The sequence below is a fragment of the Phlebotomus argentipes genome, unplaced genomic scaffold (genome assembly GCF_947086385.1).
Source record: "Phlebotomus argentipes unplaced genomic scaffold, Phlebotomus argentipes genome assembly scaffold_4, whole genome shotgun sequence".
Lineage (NCBI taxonomy): Eukaryota > Metazoa > Arthropoda > Insecta > Diptera > Psychodidae > Phlebotomus > Phlebotomus argentipes.
In genome coordinates, this window is record NW_026776174.1 from 3,892,313 (window position 1) to 3,910,135 (window position 17,823).

Here is a 17,823-nt window from a genome sequence, read left to right on the forward strand (position 1 = left end):
TTCCGGTCGAGAAGAGAGAACCTTTCGTAATTCCTCCAATAAAACACCCCCGAGCGCTCAACGGTGGCATCGCACATCCAACTGATTTGTGGCGAAAGGTCGATTGAGGTATTTTATAGGATACAGCCAAGAATGCTGGGGCTGTACTTGTGTCTGTCGCTTTTTTTCATTATTGAGAATGCAATAACCCATAATTCATCAGACAAAATACGGAAGCGAGAGCTTATGGGAGTTTGTATTACCATTTTCCCTTATCTAAAATTTCCAAAGCAGCAACAAGCTGAAGCTACCCAATTGGAAAATCCGCTGTTGAATTTTTATTGGCTACTCTTCAGTAACAATATCGCTCCACTTATGTACTTGAGCCCATTTGTCCGTTTTCACAAGATATTCACAATTTTGTGCTCTCAGAATAATAGACACTCGTCTACTTACGCCCTTGATGGAGTTTCAATTTTATACACTCACTATATTTGCGTACTTAAAAAAAATATTTTATATATTTTAAATCAAATTTCCTCGCAATATTCAATGTTTTTGTCCAAAGTACCAGAAAAGAGAGCTTCTGCGCCTTTTTTATTACCCAATCACGTATTTTTTCCACATAAAGCGTGTTATTTAATTATTGGAGTTGAAATTTTATGGTCCATAGCAGAGGGGAAAAAATTGCAAACAACAATAATTTGATGTGAGTTTGTAAAATGAGAGGCAGTGATTTTTTTTTCTCAACTGAAATCAATGGTCGAAACAGGAAACATTAGAATCATTCAATATAGATCAGCGATATCACTGTCAATGACTTTTCCACATGCCTCTTCTCGCCATCCTTCCTGTGCGATATTCAAGTTCATTTTGGGTGAGAAACCTTTTCATCAGCGCTTCCATTCAGCATAATATAACTTTTAGTATTTCGTTCATTGACGTGACCCAAATACCAACTCCCCGTTCCATTTTGTCCACAATGGCAATTTGGGGATCTGCCTAGTGCCAACCAATAATTAAACTGTGGAAAAGAGAGTTACATGCAATTATGTTTTTGTGTGCTCTCCACTGTACATTCCATAGGGTGTTTCCTCTCCACTTCACAATAATATTCAAATGAGCTTGATATGGTTTTAAGGTGGAAGTTATATATAGTTGGAAACAGTGGAAGTTTCCTTGAATAATGCATTCATGATTTTCTTCTGACGCTCCCCTTTTTCTCCTCGCCAACCCAGACAATTTTTCTCTGCACAAATGATCTTCCAAAACAGTGTGGAACTGAGGCGAACTTAAAGTTCGCATGTTGTGAGAAAGTCAGGGGATGATGATGCATTCGCCACTGGAGCAATATGTCGAGCAACAGTGCTTCGTGGAGGTTATTTATGGAAAATGGAGCTCAATTGTTGGACACATGTGCAGAATTTTGACACCCACTATCCCACATTGTAACACAATTATCACCTCGAAACATATATTTAGTTAAAATGTATATAAATCGTGCTGAAAGGTGCTGAAAGTTACCATATAACAGATGAGAAGTGAATTTTATTCCTAAGAGCAGTTCAATTTTCAGCATAATGAATGCAATTTGGTTAAGTATGCACGTGCGTACACAAGTTTTATTCAAATATAAGTGCTTATAGTTAAATATTGTCTTGTTTCAAACTGGAACAAAATTTTAAAGCTCTACTGAAACTTTCATTTCAAAATGTTTTCATCCAGTATTGCAAAATAGAGAAGCGGCGCCGAAATGAATGAATGATCTCAAAATTCTATTAAAGTATAACTTAAGAAATTAACAAAGTATAGAGAGCTCAACGTTTTTTTGCGTTTTTATTTCAATCAATTTTTAATTCAACCTATAAAGCTTTAAGAAAAAGTTAAGGAAATGAGACCAACATTGAATTGAAACACTGAATATCAGAAATTTAATTAATCGCAATGAGAGAGATTTTCCCGGTTCATATTTCACCAGTATTAAAATATTTTATAACACATATAACAATCTTATTGCAAATAAATTCAAACTCGTATGAATTAAAAGAAATAGAGCGAAAGTCATGCCGTTTGTGTATTCTATAATTCCATCCATTCAGCATAATTGTTGGTCTTAAATCTTTTACTTCTTGATAACCCCATAATTCAAATGTTTCCAAGGTAAAAGCAATAAAAGCCCCGAAATGTCAACCGATTTCAGTGGCACTATTTGAAAAAATAAAACGAGAAATTTCACTTGTCTAATGAGTTATTTTTGTCTCGAAGGGACGTAAAAAGCTCTGTTCACAGGGGCAATATGAGAACTCAAGCTGCCATCTAAGTATGCTCAATGGTCTATTTTGCTGGTGGAAAGCAAAGGATTTTCACACATTCGACAAATTAGCACGATAATTAAAACACCCTCGTGCGAGTGTGAACACAAGAAAAGCATAATAATTCTGTGTGAACTTACTAATCATCCTTTCCTGGCCACTTATTCCCTGCCTGGTGTGGAATTTGCTCCAAAATTACTCCCAGGAGGCACGACTATGGACACGATACGAGGTCGTAGTCCGTTTTTCCGGGCGCAAGAGTCGAGGGTCTCCTTTGCACCCTCGGAAGGGAGTTGAAGATCAGGGATAGAGTGAGGTCAACGAGGTGAAGGGTGAGATTTTTGTTGGAGGAAAAGATGAAGAGAGAGAGAAGAGCGTGAGAGAGATAGAGTGTGAAAATACAACTCACTTCCTCAACGGAATAATTAATTTTTTTCTTTCCACTCCGTTTTTATCCCCTTCACTGCCCTCGCACCGACTCTTTGCTGCAATTCACGCTTCCTGACCAGGAAAATTTATCTTCCTCGCTCTCTTTCATCCACTTCGCGACCTGATGCAAGTGACACTGAAAATCCTCAGCATCGAAACGTGGGAAGCACTGTTTAATGAGCTTTCGGAAAAATCATTCTCTGATATATTTCAAGCCTCGCTCTCCACGGGGAAGATTTTGAAAAATTTTCACTGATAAGAGATGAAGTAGAGGCTCTGATTTTCTTTTTGATATGTATGTGTGGTTTTGTATGATCCTGGGCGAATCACACCAAAAATTCGCGTGACACGTTTAACCGAGCCGGTGAGTGAAACTCAACTGAAAGTGCGTTGCGAGGAAACGCCGATGGAGCTCATTTTCCCCTGTCTTTCCTTCTCTGGGAAATTCCACAAGGGTTGAAGCAGACATCCAGCGTTCCAAGCGGCAGGAGCTGGAAGGACATCCCCAAAATCAGGGTTGGACGTGCCAATTGAAAAGTGTACTAAAACACGTACTTTTATCCGTTGAGCGGCATTTTGAAATATTCGATTTCACCGATAAGAACTGGTTTGTGTATTGGATTAGAAAGACGCGATATGTGTCTATGCTACAGTGTATTATTTTTCGAGTTCCCAATCTGAATTTAGTACACTTTGCGTCTTCGCTTGAACCCGGGAAGATCGCGGGATGAGACGAGAATTCTCGGCGTGTCATCAATTAACATCCCCCAACACAGAACACTTTAAATAATTCAACTTGTTTCGTCAGTTTTCACGCGTAATTTCATCATGTTTTATTGTCCTTCAAGGTGTGGAAATCTTATTTTTGCTTCCTTTTATTATTACGCAAAATAATTCAACAAATATACATATGTAATAGGTACATTCGCATCGCACACAGACAATCTCCATTGAAGATAATTTGATGAATTTTTTATGACAATTGAAGAAAATTGCAAGATGAATTTTCATCATAATTTACCAGATGAAGTACAGCAAATTACATACACCACAGAGATGAGAAATGGTCGAGAACTTTTCTTTTTTCCATCCTCTTTGTTAATTCGGTGAGGTTAGTCACTTGTTGAAATTACTAGAGTGAAAAGACTCTGTTTTGAAGGGGATATTTTCAGGAGTAAACATTCATTGTGATCTTAAACATTAAATTGTAGTCAAAATTTCTCTTGTAAAATAGTTAGTTGTTCATCATCTTCCAAATTATAATTTGCAGACGTTGCTCTACACTTTACTCTTACTTGTGGCAAAATAAAACAAGGGTTTTCATTAAACTTTTCACTAATATATATTTTATACATATTATTTTATCTAACATCCGTTACATAAGTTGTATATCTTCAATAGTGATTCAATAGTTACGAATATATTAAATAATATTCTTTAGCACTCAAACTGAAATTATTAGAAATTAGAACGAGAAAAATGCTATGAAATATTCATAACTTTGCTCGTTATTATCGCAATTGTGAACATAAATGTAAATTTACATACTTCCCAATTCTCATCACTTAAAAGACAGCATTTTTTTCTTCAATAAATATATTTCCTTTGCCCTTTTGTGCTATTACACAACTTTCTTTTTCTTTCTCAAATAAACACAGGATTTTCATTCCACGATTCGCACTAAAATAAGCTTATTATTGAGAAATCACAATTGATTTCATTGTGCTTCTTTTTCCTTTACTCTTTTTTCCATAGGATTTAAAATATTCCGGCATTCCACTATAAAATTTGCGTAATTTCACTTACTTACAAAAGATAAAAACTAAATTAGAAAAAAAACTAATATGAACAGTTTCACCTCGATTTTTCATTCAATAACCATAGCAATATTTTCAATTAGTATTTTCATCTTTTAGGCCTAATAAACCCTATTGGTGCATATTATCACACTTAATATTGAACATACATTTATTACTTGTTACAGTTCTACGTCTATTGATTTTTCTTTGTCGTTTTACAACGTTTTTTTCTCTTTTTCTCCCTCTATCCTAGTTTTTAACACATTTTCCACTATTATTGTTTCGTTTATGCGGTTAATTTTGCCAAAAAACATAGCCTAATCCAAAAATTATGATAAAACCAAATTAGTTCATTAATAAATTTAGCATACAATAAGATAAATTTAGAATTTTGCTGTGTTAATTGAAGAAGAAAAAAAGAAATAATTGACGAGCAAAAGTGACACAGAGAACTACTTTCATAATTGAATGCGAATTATTTTGGAAAATTATCGATTTCTTTGAAAATGTTTAATGAAAATTAAGATAATAATTTGGCTATTTGTGTTTTATGTGTCACGTGAATAATAATTCTCAGCGTCACTCTTGCTTCCCTCCTTATAAAATTGAGTACATCATTCTTCTTAAAAGTATTATATCGAATGACTTGCACAGTTGCTGTCTGCTAAAATGTCTCCTTACAAAATAATACAGTACTGTAAACTACCCTTAATATGTACAAAGCTTTAGAGTTTTCTCATTACCTACGTATTATCTACTTATTACATTTATTAATTGGCCTTTGTAATTGATAAAAATTTCCATTTAATGTGTTATTTCTCATATTGTTTGCACGTTCTGTTTTACAAAAAGATCAATAAGACGTTTATAGTCTAAAGAAGTGTCTTTAGAGATTCTGCAAAATGTCTTTCCACTGTTTGGTTTCACCCTATTTTCACAGCGATATTTGGCAAGACATTTCAAGAAATTAAGAAATGGAAAAAAAGAACAGATTAAAAATATGAAAAATTGAAGAGACCCTCCAACCATTAACGATACAATTTCTTACAAATAGAAAATAATTAATATTTGTCTAATTGTACTTGATACGCACCTTAACAATTATAATTATGCTTCTTTTATACGATGAAGGGAGATAAAATCGGAAATTCAATTTGCAATATGTTTTAAAGCCGACATTGATTATAATTTCTAATGCAATGCAATTAATTTTTCTCTTTTCCTCACAATAAGCATTTCATCTTCCTTCTTCTTGTTAAATTCATAACTGACCCAACACTCTCGATCTAGACAGAAAATTAATAGCATCTTTCTCCTACATTTTTTTTTCTTTTGAAAGTTTTGTGTTGCCTTCTCGCACATTAAGAAGTCAAATATTTCTTCGATTCACGTTTATACAATTAAACAGGCGACATACAAGTTTATTGAGTTGCTTCTCATATGAGTTTCCTATCCTCATTTCTATTATTGCAAAAATGGCACTAATATTTTGTATTCTTGGTCTCCACATGAGTTCCTCATTCTCTTTAGTTACCTTCTCTGTGACTTCACTCGTACTCACCACAAAAGCTGCTCTGAGAATCTTTCAAATGGCACATAATGAAGTTGTTACAAAAGGGGAAAAAGACGCGAAGAGAAACTTCAAATGATCAGTAATAAAGTCTATTTACATGCATGATCAATTTTTATCGTCTGAACTGAAGTGTCAATGAAAATTCATCAAAATATTACTACAAAAAACCTCACTGAATTCCTCAAGAATCGAGTGTAGTCATTGAGATGCATGCTTGTCATCTTAAGACGAAATTAAGGAAAAATTCTTTTGTGCATACTTTGTTCCGAGTGCTAACATAAGTTCTCCTGAGATCTGTGTTACATTTACGCACTATGTAGGGCTTCACAGCTACCATTTACAGCATCTTAAGCCGACCCAGAGCCAAGTACAAATTGAGTTTATTGGTACAGCCGTTGCTCGTCTGTAATTTGAGCTCCTCTCTCATTTCCGTCTGATTGCGTGGTTGATTGACTGATTGGTTGATTGATTGTTTTGTGGGCGATATATTGAGAGAAATGAAAGTGTGTAACACAACTTAATTTGCACTAAATGGTTGTAAGAATAATCCTCTCCATTTTCTATGTGCTCAAACACACCTTCGGGGATCAATCTGAGAATTTTCCTACTTCTGTGTTCCTTCCAATGATGGCCGAGGATTGCACGACAGGATATCTAAAATTAGACATAGAGAGATTTGTCAATATGGAATATTATGTTCGAGTCGAAAGATGTTACAATTAAATGTCTAAAATTGCACTGAAAAGATCTCAGATTTTCATAAAACATTACGTAAAATCCTTATAATGATTTGAGAAGCTTTCAATCCCCAGATTACATTCGTGTAAATTGGCAATAAAGGGGAGAATATCTTCATTCATTTTTACTACTTGTGATAAAAAAAGAGAATTTCGTAAATTCATCCTTTCTTCTGCAATCTCTATATAATTCTATTTGGTTCAAAATTGAAAATTTATAGCTTCAAGTCATTCCTTGAACATTAAACAATTAAAATTTCTCAATATATTTCTCCCATTGTCAAACAATGATACTAAGCGACTTCTTGAACCGAATGTATACATGCAAAGTATTATATTTAGCAATTACACACTCTCTTCAGACAACGTAGAGACAATTTAAGGTACGAATGTCACGAGTATAGATTGATTCATGGGAAAAATGATATTATTGATGTCGGCAGAGAATCATGTACACGTACATGATATTGAGACATAGTATATTTATATAACAATATTTTTCGTCATAATTCCGTGGGAAGTATCTTGAGAAAAGAAATTTCAACGGAGTCAGATATATAGAGATGAAAGTGCAAAAGAAACAAACGAATTGATCATTTTTGTAGGAATTTAAAGGTGTTTTGTTTCTACAGAAAGTTGTCAAATTAGAAATATTTCCTACCAAATCTTAATCATAGAATATCAATATCGATTTATTTCAATCTGCAACAATACAAAGAACGTCTTATTTTGCTTAATATTCCATACAAGGCATTCAAGTATTTCGAGAACAATGTATTTAAATTTCTTAAAAAAGGAACCATTATTCTTTTAAGGATTCGCATCCTAATTGTAATTGCAAAGATCGAAGCGTGACAAATGGACCATTGTTCTCTCCCGGGCACGTGCTATATATAAGTTACCATGGACAATTTTTATAAGCACAGTTATTATAAGGGCGAGTCGAAAAAATCTCCGGTCAAAGAAATTTCCCTCCCTCAAAATTACTGCTTAACATTTTCCTGTCAATAGGCAGACTTTTGTGGTGAAAGAATGGGAAAACCTGGAAGAATTTAGCACGCGGAGGAATATTCTCTCAGAGCACTTTCATGGTTTTTTACCAATAAATTTTCACTCTCAACATAGAATCCGCCAATCAAAGTGTGTGTGAAATTGTATGGTTGCATAGAAAATGTGAAATTGTATGATGAATTTAAAAGAATGTGGGCGCAAGAAGCCGGAGGGAAGGAGAGAAATGTAAAGAAATCCCTCAAGTTCTGATGTTACCAATTGAAATCACTGAACGATAACTGTCTCTTTCACTTTCTTTTGATCTCACACCAGCACACCTTTTGATGCTATCCACGCGAGTGTGCTGAGCAAAAAAACGCTCATAGAAATGTGCCAAATTGTCAAGTATAGTTGCTACATATTTCCCTCTTTGCCATTTCTCGTCTCCGGTGTTCTTCAGAAATTAAGTGAAAGAAATTATGGAATCACAGAGAAAATCTCTCTCCGCCTGTTTCTCGTCTTCTTAGCATTTCTCTCTGTCTGACAAATAATTCCCCATTAAAGTGTAACGACTTTAAACTTCCGCCTTCCGTTTTCTTCCTGATCTCATCGCTCTCCTCCACACAAGTCCTCTTCCTTGCCATAAGTGCCTTCTGCGAATGCCATCATCATCTTTTTCAATTCACACAAAACGCAAAAGCGTCAATTCATGAAAAGCGCTACAAGTGAAATACAATCTCTCGTTCCGTTTTCTTTTCAAATTCATTTCTCAACTCGTACATTCAAGGAGGAGCAATGACGACTTGAATGAGCAAATTTTTCCAGAACATCTCGCAAAGGCAGAGAAAGAGAGCGAGAGAGAGTGGGTGGCGGGTGGTGACGCGAGAGGAGTTGTATCAGTGACAGCAAATCAGAATTCATTATCTGTATCGCAGTAAATTTTCTCCAAGTCCCCATTTCATGCTTATGCATCTCAAAAGAGCCTCTCAGCATTTGACGAGAGCGGAATTTCCATGGCATTAAAATTGATAATATGACAATCACTTATGATTTAGAGCAGTACGACTCTCCGCCCTCCGACCCACGTACGATGCTGCGAGATGGACTGGAAATCATTTGGGCAGAGAATTTGTAGGGTAAATAAATAAAAAGAAATAGCGGAAGATTCAATTTGCAAGAAATACCCTCGCGTTCACTGACTCTCTTCCATATTCTCGCCGGGATTTCCCCACAAAAGTCACTGTAGCGCGTATGGGGAAGCCTAAAGTGGAATTGAAGCCCTTCTGCAGCGACATTATATAATCAAAAAGGGGTTGATAAGTCATACTGCTGAGATTCTGTCTTTCTGAATTGAATTTATCTCCCAATAAAATGTTCAACAAGAACATCACAATTCCAGCGACCCTCTCATTTGCAAAATCCACCCGTATTTCACAGATTTTTCATTTCTCGCAAAGAGAGAAACACGCGCTGCTCAACTTACTCCAATCACTTCCCTGAATGTTGCAGTGATTCACCCCTTTAGATTTACGCGGTCGCCATCGTCATCGTTAGGAGTCAATGAAGCTCATACGCAAAAAAGTCCGGGCAATCGAATTTTACGACGACTTTCATCTCCCTCGAATCTTTTCCCCTACAATCGTCGTTTTGTCGCCATCGATTCCAAACTCCCGTGCGGAGGAATTTCAGCGAACATAAATTCACCACAGAGTGAAATTGTCTCCCAACAGACGAAAAGACACAAGTGGAATGGGTTGAGCGCTCGCATCCAGGAAAGTATCACGCCATGAGAAGGTGGCATTGGCAAGACAATGAGGGAAGCTGGGGCGCAGATTAAAATTTAATAATGAAGATGTCAAGAAAAATGCTCCCAACTTTATTAAATTATATTTAAAAATTCACGATAGGAAAAGTTCAGCAAGTCATTTTCACTCTGGCATCCATGCTGCGACTCTCGCATCCCCCTTGGGTTCCCTTGCGGTGTGAAACGCACTTAATACGTGGGGCGCGGCTCACGAAGAAGGGGGGGGGGATTCTTGAGACGCCCAAGGCACTCGATGACAGATTCCTGGGGCGGGGGTGAAGTGTCAAAGGCACCTCATCACTCCTCGCCGTCGACACGAGGACTTTTATTTTATGGGGTGGCAAGAGAGGCATGAAATGACGTCTTGTTAACCAAACCGTCACCGCCAAGAGTGGAGGAGTGTGTGCCAAGAGACAGGAGTGTAACGATATTCTAGCCCCCACTTTGTGGCCACTGTGGGTGGCGGAATGTCGACAATCTGACGACAAAGTCGTGGGAGTTATTGCATTAACTTGTCACTTTTTAACCATACTCCGATGATCTCGCGTGCAATATCTAAAAACTCGTGCAGTATGTTCGGAATTTTCATCCTCACAAGTCAAGATAAATTGAACTGAATGAATAGATTGTAACGTTAAAGTTCTCACATGTCTTAATGGGTTAATTAGCTGCGCTTGGCTTCTTAAAGATTTCCTCCAAAAATCCCAATGTCAGGCGAATGAGGAAGAAAAATTAATCACCCCTCGTCAACTTTCCACCCACTAATTGCGATCCCCTTATCTAGCATATCATGATTACAATTTTCAGCTGGATTTATTTTCATTTTCGCCCCACAGCCAAAAATCTCGTGCTACTTTTCCTCCTTCTGCCATCGACATCCCATTAATACGGGCATTAACATGTTTTCCTCCACTCAAAACAATCATCACCCTCCCACCCGCCCAATTTTCATGCCTCTCTCGAGGATTCCTGCAATCCTCCTAAATGGCCTTCCGACCCCTGCGCCCAGCCATGAAAAAGCGCCGTAGAATTGAGTGTCTGAGGAATTTTATCTGTCGACAATTCACTCCCTTTTGCTCATGCACTCTTGTTGCCGTTTCAACAATCCCAGCAATGTTCCACACAACAGCACTCCACGGAGCTGTGTCAGCCCTTGGGCTTACATGGATAAACTGGCGAGGAGTCATGCAACCCCTTTCATTCGCCCTCCCACCCTTTGGCAATATTTGCTCTGTGTTGTGTTCTGTGCCAAATCAACAAGTGGTTTCTGTGACTCCTCGTAATGCGGTGAATTAACTGAAAAAGACTTGTTGTTTTTGTGTATTCCGTGCTCAATCTCTCAACTCTACGCCACCCTCTTGCTTTTTGCCAGTTTGTACTTCACTCCGTTGTGAAGATTTACCCCTTTTTGTGCACCTTCTTGTACATTTTAGGAGGTGTAGAATCACGTCAATTTGCAATGAGCGCTTCTTCTTCAGACAAATTAAACTAAGAGGGAAGACACACAATTATTTGGATAGTTGTAAAAATCTCTATTCTCAAGTCACCCCATCTCCAAACATGAATATGTTTGTATTGTATCTCAACCCCTTTCACCGTCAGTTGAAATCTTCCTGTTTTAATTTATTTCCTCAATTTTTGCTGATTATCTTGTGCGAATGAATAAGTTGTGTTGCCAATGACGATTGAGAGGGTCTTCTCTTCCTCGGCAGAGGGTTGATCAGTGGAATAATTCAGGGGTGACTCATCGTCTCGGAACGGCGGCGAAATATGCGGAAGTAATTGAGGAATGTGCTGAAGTGCACTCGTGAAACAGTGGCAATTGAATGTTGGTGAAATTATCCAATTTATCATGATTTGCTAAACTGTGCTCAAGCCAATTATCCGCATCCAATTGACCTAATCTAATCAACATATCCAAATAAATAGATCAGACACTCTCTCTCTAAACCATACCCAAATGCCCATATAACCGCATTTCATGAAATTATTCCATTTTATTCATGGAATATTTCACGTTAAAGTTGCACGGGTTTGATGGCAAGGAGATAATAAAACATCTTGTTCGTAGCTTCAGATGCAGATTTTCCCATGCGATATCTTGAGTTTAGTCAAACATTTTAAATCATCCTCTTGGGCGTATTTTTAACTTCATCCCATCTAATAGAGATAAAAGCTGAAGTAGCACATTAAAGAAATATAGAGCAACATGGCATTTTTCTTTGAGAATTTTAGATGTTTCTCATGATGGTTTGCAAGTGGAAATCCTAAATAACTTCTCATGCAGATAAAAGAAAGCTTTCAGGTGAAATTAGTTGAAGTGAGAGGGGATGTTTTTAATTTATGAAGCTTGTATTTAAAGCGATTTTTAATTTGCTACATTCTGAGTACATATGGAAGTCCACCCTCGAGGGATGGAAATCGAATAAACGGAAGTCTCAAGCTCATTTCTATGCGGACGTCCGCTGTACATACATACATCTCTCGTGCTTAATATACATCTCTATACCTTCCGGTTTTCTGCAATTATTATTTTTGCCGTGAATATTAATTTGATGAGAGAATTTTGAAAATTCAACTCAAGAGGTTTGAAATATTGAAATTTTTGAGCTGCCAAATTAAGTCTCTAGTTGAGTTGATTAATATAGCGGAATAATTCATTAAATTAGGGAAATTTCCTGTATTTCTTCGTATTTATGGAAATTAAATTGTGCGGCCAGTGCCAAAGTGTGAGAAGACAATTTCGCTGGAGAAAAGTTTCTTTCCTCCAAATCACCTCGGACGCAGAAATCCTTAGACTCCGCTCTCCAGATTGGAAAGAAGAATGAGGGACGAGAATGTAACTTTGAAGGGAGGCGCACTTCAGTCGTATTCCTGTCTTTCTTTGATTCTCTCCACCTTTTATTGCCGTGCAAGAAGCCGGAGATGAAATGTGCTCGAGGGTGGAAAAAAAGAGAGATTGTCGGTAACATAAGGTTGAACTTTTTGATTTTTTTTCTTCCATAATTGAGTATACCTATAGGTGGGTATTTGATTTGACGAATTTATCCCAAAAGTGACTGTGAGAGTGCTTAATAAATTTCCTCTTGTTAAATTCACCTCAAATTGAGCACGTTAAGAGATGATATAATTGAAGTTGTCGTGAGGGGTGGAAAACTTTCTTGATTTAAGTGCTGTGCAACTTCCTTTTTTTCCTGTTCTATCATTTCATTTTTCCTCCTCAACTGTCTGTCACTCTCTAAATTGGAGGGTGAGTGAATAAAATAAAACGAAGAAAGGAGAAAATTTAAGTGTTCTAATGAAGCGACTAACGCAATTTCCACAATGGGGTGAGGAATTTCATTTTAATTCCATCCCGAGGGGTTTCGGCGGGAAATTGGCTGAGAATTTATAAGTAGCTAATTTTCCTCACCTTGGAAACATTGACGAAAGTATACTTTTGAAAAGTCTTTAAGTTTAATCTGAGATCAATTTAGCCCTCAAACAATGTCCTAAGAAGTTCTTCTTATGATTTAATCTAGCCCTAACAGTGCTGTGCAGATAGTTTGAGTCTCCAAACAATACTTTAATTGCATTTACTATAATGGATTTTAAATTCCTGCGATTTACCGAAATAAAAAGTGTTTATCTGTGGTTGTCAGATCATGTAATTAAAAACTTCCCGAAAGAATTTCAATGATCCGCAACCACTCGCACTTTTTGCGTAAATTGCTCTACACCATAATTCCTCAATTTGTGTGTAAACGCATTGTTTAATGGAATAGAAAGGTAATTAATGGAGATTTTTTCCACCATATAGCCATCTGCACCGGCACGTGATTAATTGATTTTGCTTATCGGCACGCAAAAATTCACAGGAATTTTAATTGACTTTCTGTCAAGATTCGCAATATGTGCGTGGGATGGATGAAGCAACTTTTTTCGCTGCCCTCGCAGAGAAAAAGCGAAGAAGGATTCACTTACCCATGGGCTGGTGGACTGGCGCGGCTTATCTAGTGCACCCACGACGGCGGCGTCACGCTCGTTCTCGTGGAGTACTGGACCGGGGCGTGAGCAGCGGCCGTTTGGGGTGGCGGTCCGGACAGTGTGTTGACGATGCTACTGTCGGTGACCGTGGAGACGTTGGACGCGTGCGAGGTGGTCATATTGTGGTGCGAGATTGGGAAATTGAAGTCCAGCGAGCCATCCATGCTCAGCTCATGCTTGATAACCTAGAAGAAAGTCAATGAACTGGCGCAATGAAATCATGGCGTGATACGGAATCCGAGAGACTTCGTCCACAGGTAAGTCTCAACTTACTTCATCGACATTTGGCAGACCTCCGTGAAAGCTATCTATATTTAGTCCTAAATCATCAATGATGGCCTGATTGTTGAGCGCCTCCATAAATTGACCCATGAGCGTCGATGGAGCGTCACCTGGAGGAAATAGAGCAAATATATATTTCTGAATAGAAAATGATTGTTGGGTAAACAAATTAATCATATGATGATTTGTCTGGCGTTTCCTCCGATGTCCTTCTTTTATTGTTTCAACCATTTCAACTCAATTAGCTCGCATTTAGAGAAAACGTCGTCACACTCACCGTTGTTGATTTGAACTGTCTGAGGTGTCAATGGTGGACTACTCGATGATGGTCTCTGTGCTACTCTGGAACCGATGATCACAGAATTGTAGCTGCCCATTGGGTCCGGAGAGGGCTCACTGTGAGGATATGAAGGCGACATGCCCGTCCCTGACGCCGGCGACATGCTCTGCAATACAAAAGCGATCAGCATCACTCCATAGAGCTCTTCACTTGCGCACGGGAATGAGCTTACCTCCCTCGTGTTGTTGTGATGCATACACGAACAGGGCTGCATCCTGTGAATGGGACACTGGTTCTGGTGCATTCCGTAGGTTTGAGCAACTGTGGCGTGCAGGGCGTATGACTGGGTCGCCTGATAGGGCGGCGGAGGCTGGTTGTGTAATTGCGTGGTCGCTGTGTTGAACCTACTCCAACCGTATGATCAGTTGAAGGAAGAAAAAGATCGTGATAACACTTCCCTGTGATGACCTTAAGATATACGCTAAATGCAAGGGTGTATCAAGAGGTAAGAGTGTTCTTTACGTAAGAAATATCGCATTCGAATCATTCAAAAAAAGAATGCATAAAAAAAACATGCTCAAGAGTATATAATCATTCTGATTGTAGTCCCATTAAATCGGGAAAAATTTCGTGCACTAAACTACTGTGTAATAGAGTGGAAAATGAAATTAAAATTACAAAGCTGCGGTGAATTATGTCATAAAATTAAATTCTCTCAGTTAATGTCAATAATTACAGTGAAAATATTTAGTGATTTCTCATTGGAATTTTCTGGTCAATTTAATAAATCCGTTTCTGGTTAACCATTTTTTGTGCATACATACAAAATCCTGCACCACATCTATTAATTTTATTCGCTTTATTGAAATTTCATGCCAATTTTGTGCACAATTTCCCCACAATTGTGTCTCATATTATATTTTTTTTTATGTGCGCCACAGCCCATTGAGAACATCCATCCAATCTTCAGCAAATATTTGCAGCATCAGCCACAACGGGTATCAATTAAATCATTGATACAATTTTACTCTCATTCACGCCCATTTGGTGGCCATACAGTGTAAATGACTTGGCCTGGTGATTTGCCAGGAGAGTGAGACTGGCCGTATCTCTTGAGCATCTCGCCGTTGCGTGTTCGTTGTCAAAACAGATGATTTATTTGAGAAAAGAGCGAGAGAGCGTAGGGGAAAGTGGTGAAAGATGTCGAGAGGAAATGGCTTAATGATGGGAAGTCGGTGTGTATGTGTGGAATACTGACCCTTGCATAAATTCAGATTGCAACGTGAGATCATCGGCCAGCGAGCCGGCCAACTGATCCAGCTGAGCTGAGCCCTGCTGCTGGGCCGTGGTCGTGGCCGCAGTTGTACTGGTCGTTGTGCTCGGGGCAAAGTCATCCTGCGGATAGCCCCAGTCGGGCTCAATGCCCAGGACGGCCGGGATTGGACTTAGGCGGCCGCACGAGCTCGCATTCGATGAAGCACGTTGCCGGAAATCAGGCGACAATTGGAAACCGCCACTGAAATCGTGCGTCGCAGCAAAGGAATTCATACAACACATTTTTTTTTATGTCGGTCACCGTAAGAGTTTTCGATTTAACCGCGGTGGTTGTGAGTTGAGCGAAAAATAAGAGAAAATAAAATAAAATTTAACAATCAAGTATATAAATGAAAAAATTGCATTGCATTCTAATATATAGCTCTAAAATCTCTATACTTTGGACAACATCGAAAGCTAAGTGTTTCATTTAAGAATCAACTCCAAGATGTAAGAACAAAGAGAATATTGGCTTTCATTACACCATTTTGAATTGGCTAATTACGAAAGATAATTGGCAAAGTTAAAGCCGAGCAGAATATTCAAGGGTTTACTTTCTCAGAAAAACAATACTTGAATTATGAAAACAAGTGAAACATATTCCCGGAACATGAAGACATGTCAATCCTAACCAAATGGTCAATAATGTTCATGTTTACTTCATGTGTTGCTTTAATTGGGCTAAAGAATCTTAAATTTCGTCAAAATCCCAATACAAGACGTTCGCAGGTGAAGAAATTTTCACTTTATCAGCAAGCTGAGAAGACACACTTTTCTCAATCTCTGAGTTGATTCTCTAAATATCGAAACTAAACATTGTCGACTCTATAAAGTGTAATATACGGAATGTCAATCGAGTAAAGTATCATAATCTAGAGATTCTAAATTGTATTTGACTCAAGGCAAGTGAAAAAGTGTGACAGATCCGATGCTTACCTATGCAGAGGACTGTCGGGAAAGAGATCCAAACCCTCGCTGACACTACTACTTGGCGACGGGGTGGCATCGTTGAGCACAGCCGCAACCCCTGGAAGATTTATTTCACCACACAATTTATTCCAATTCCGTGGAAAAGTTTTCCATCTTTGCCATTCTTTTTACCTAGCGCTTGTGCATTCCTTAAAGCTTCCACCCTCTTCTTTGCTCGACCTCGTCGCTTCTCGAACTTGGATGTCTCCATGGAGGCGGCTCGTCGTCGCACCGACTTCCCCGGTTTTGCGTCCGGATTCAGCATCCACCACGATGATTTACCGGTGCCTTCGTTCTGGACACGCATAAATCGATTGTGGAGTGACAAGTTGTGCCGAATTGAATTCTGCAAAAGGGAGAGAAGCAGAGGACAACGGTGAGATGTGTTGATGTAGCTCATGGGGGAGTTACGAGGAAGTGACTGGTCTATAAAAGTGTCGGGAGAATATTGTCATGATATCATCATCTGCGGAAAGTGTCAGGGTGTTTAAGAAAATTGCAAGAGAGAGGAGTTCACTTAATGTCTTTATTATGCCACCATAAAGTGATTTATTCCCCTGCAACTCCAATAATACACTTCAGGGGTGGCACTATTATTTTTATTTATATCGTAAAAATGGGGAGGACATGATTTTCAACCCCTTTTTTACGTTTGCTCTCTAATATTTCATTCTAATGCCAAGGGGATCAATTGAAGTGCACTTTGATTTAACGGGGAGTTTCCTGGATAACTTACAACTGCTTCAATGTATAATGTATATTAAATTCTTTCGCATCCTTTTAATTTTCCCCGCATTACAATTCAACAATCTCGCTTATTGCTTCCATCGGATTAATGAGGCGACAATCTTTTCCACCTTCAATTGTAATTCCACCCCCATCAGTCATCATCAAGCCTGAAAAGAAGAATCGCAGAAGAAACTTTTCGACATTCCTGACGGACTTTTTCACGAGAAGAGGAAAAAAATTTAATTTTCTCTCGATGGCAGAGAATTATTTCCATCTTAAGAGCCTCATAGAGACAAAACTTTCACTCTGTGAACATAGTTTTTTCCATTTCTTCTCCTGGAAACATTATTAATCCAGTCGACAGACAACTTGTGGCGCTCCTAAAGTGGAAAGTATTTGAGAAATGGAAAGAAGTCATCAGGAGAATACGATAAATGCCATTCTTTTTTATGTTTCACCATCGCGAAGTGTTCTAATCTCGTACTGCATGCTCGTTGGCTGGAGCCAAGGAGGGAAAATAGCACAACAAGATAAATGCCAGAAAACTTTTACTCCACAACTTTTAGCGTATTTTATTTGATTGCCCAACACAATTGAGGA

General features: G+C 38.2%; 2 protein-coding genes across 4 annotated transcripts in view; both read right to left on the reverse strand.

Annotated features, from left to right (window-relative positions):
• Nucleotides 1-2,653, reverse strand: part of LOC132257655 (uncharacterized) — a 44,152-nt gene extending 41,499 nt beyond the window's left edge. For both annotated transcript variants that reach the window (XM_059754650.1, XM_059754648.1), the window contains exon 1: nucleotides 2,432-2,653. In XM_059754650.1, coding sequence (XP_059610633.1) covers nucleotides 2,432-2,438 — 7 coding nt within the window. In that variant the 5' untranslated portion in view covers nucleotides 2,439-2,653. The remainder of the gene's footprint in view (nucleotides 1-2,431) is intronic.
• A 2,066-nt stretch (nucleotides 2,654-4,719) lies between these two features.
• The window catches only part of LOC132258855 (forkhead box protein O), a 64,893-nt gene continuing 51,789 nt past the window's right edge, over nucleotides 4,720-17,823 (reverse strand). For both annotated transcript variants that reach the window (XM_059756365.1, XM_059756364.1), the window contains exons 4-11: nucleotides 16,627-16,840; nucleotides 16,462-16,552; nucleotides 15,470-15,727; nucleotides 14,444-14,615; nucleotides 14,209-14,377; nucleotides 13,923-14,041; nucleotides 13,587-13,834; nucleotides 4,720-6,746 (exon numbers count right to left, since the gene is read on the reverse strand). In XM_059756365.1, the coding sequence (XP_059612348.1) occupies nucleotides 13,616-13,834; nucleotides 13,923-14,041; nucleotides 14,209-14,377; nucleotides 14,444-14,615; nucleotides 15,470-15,727; nucleotides 16,462-16,552; nucleotides 16,627-16,840 (1,242 nt within the window). In that variant the 3' untranslated portion in view covers nucleotides 4,720-6,746; nucleotides 13,587-13,615. The remainder of the gene's footprint in view (nucleotides 6,747-13,586; nucleotides 13,835-13,922; nucleotides 14,042-14,208; nucleotides 14,378-14,443; nucleotides 14,616-15,469; nucleotides 15,728-16,461; nucleotides 16,553-16,626; nucleotides 16,841-17,823) is intronic.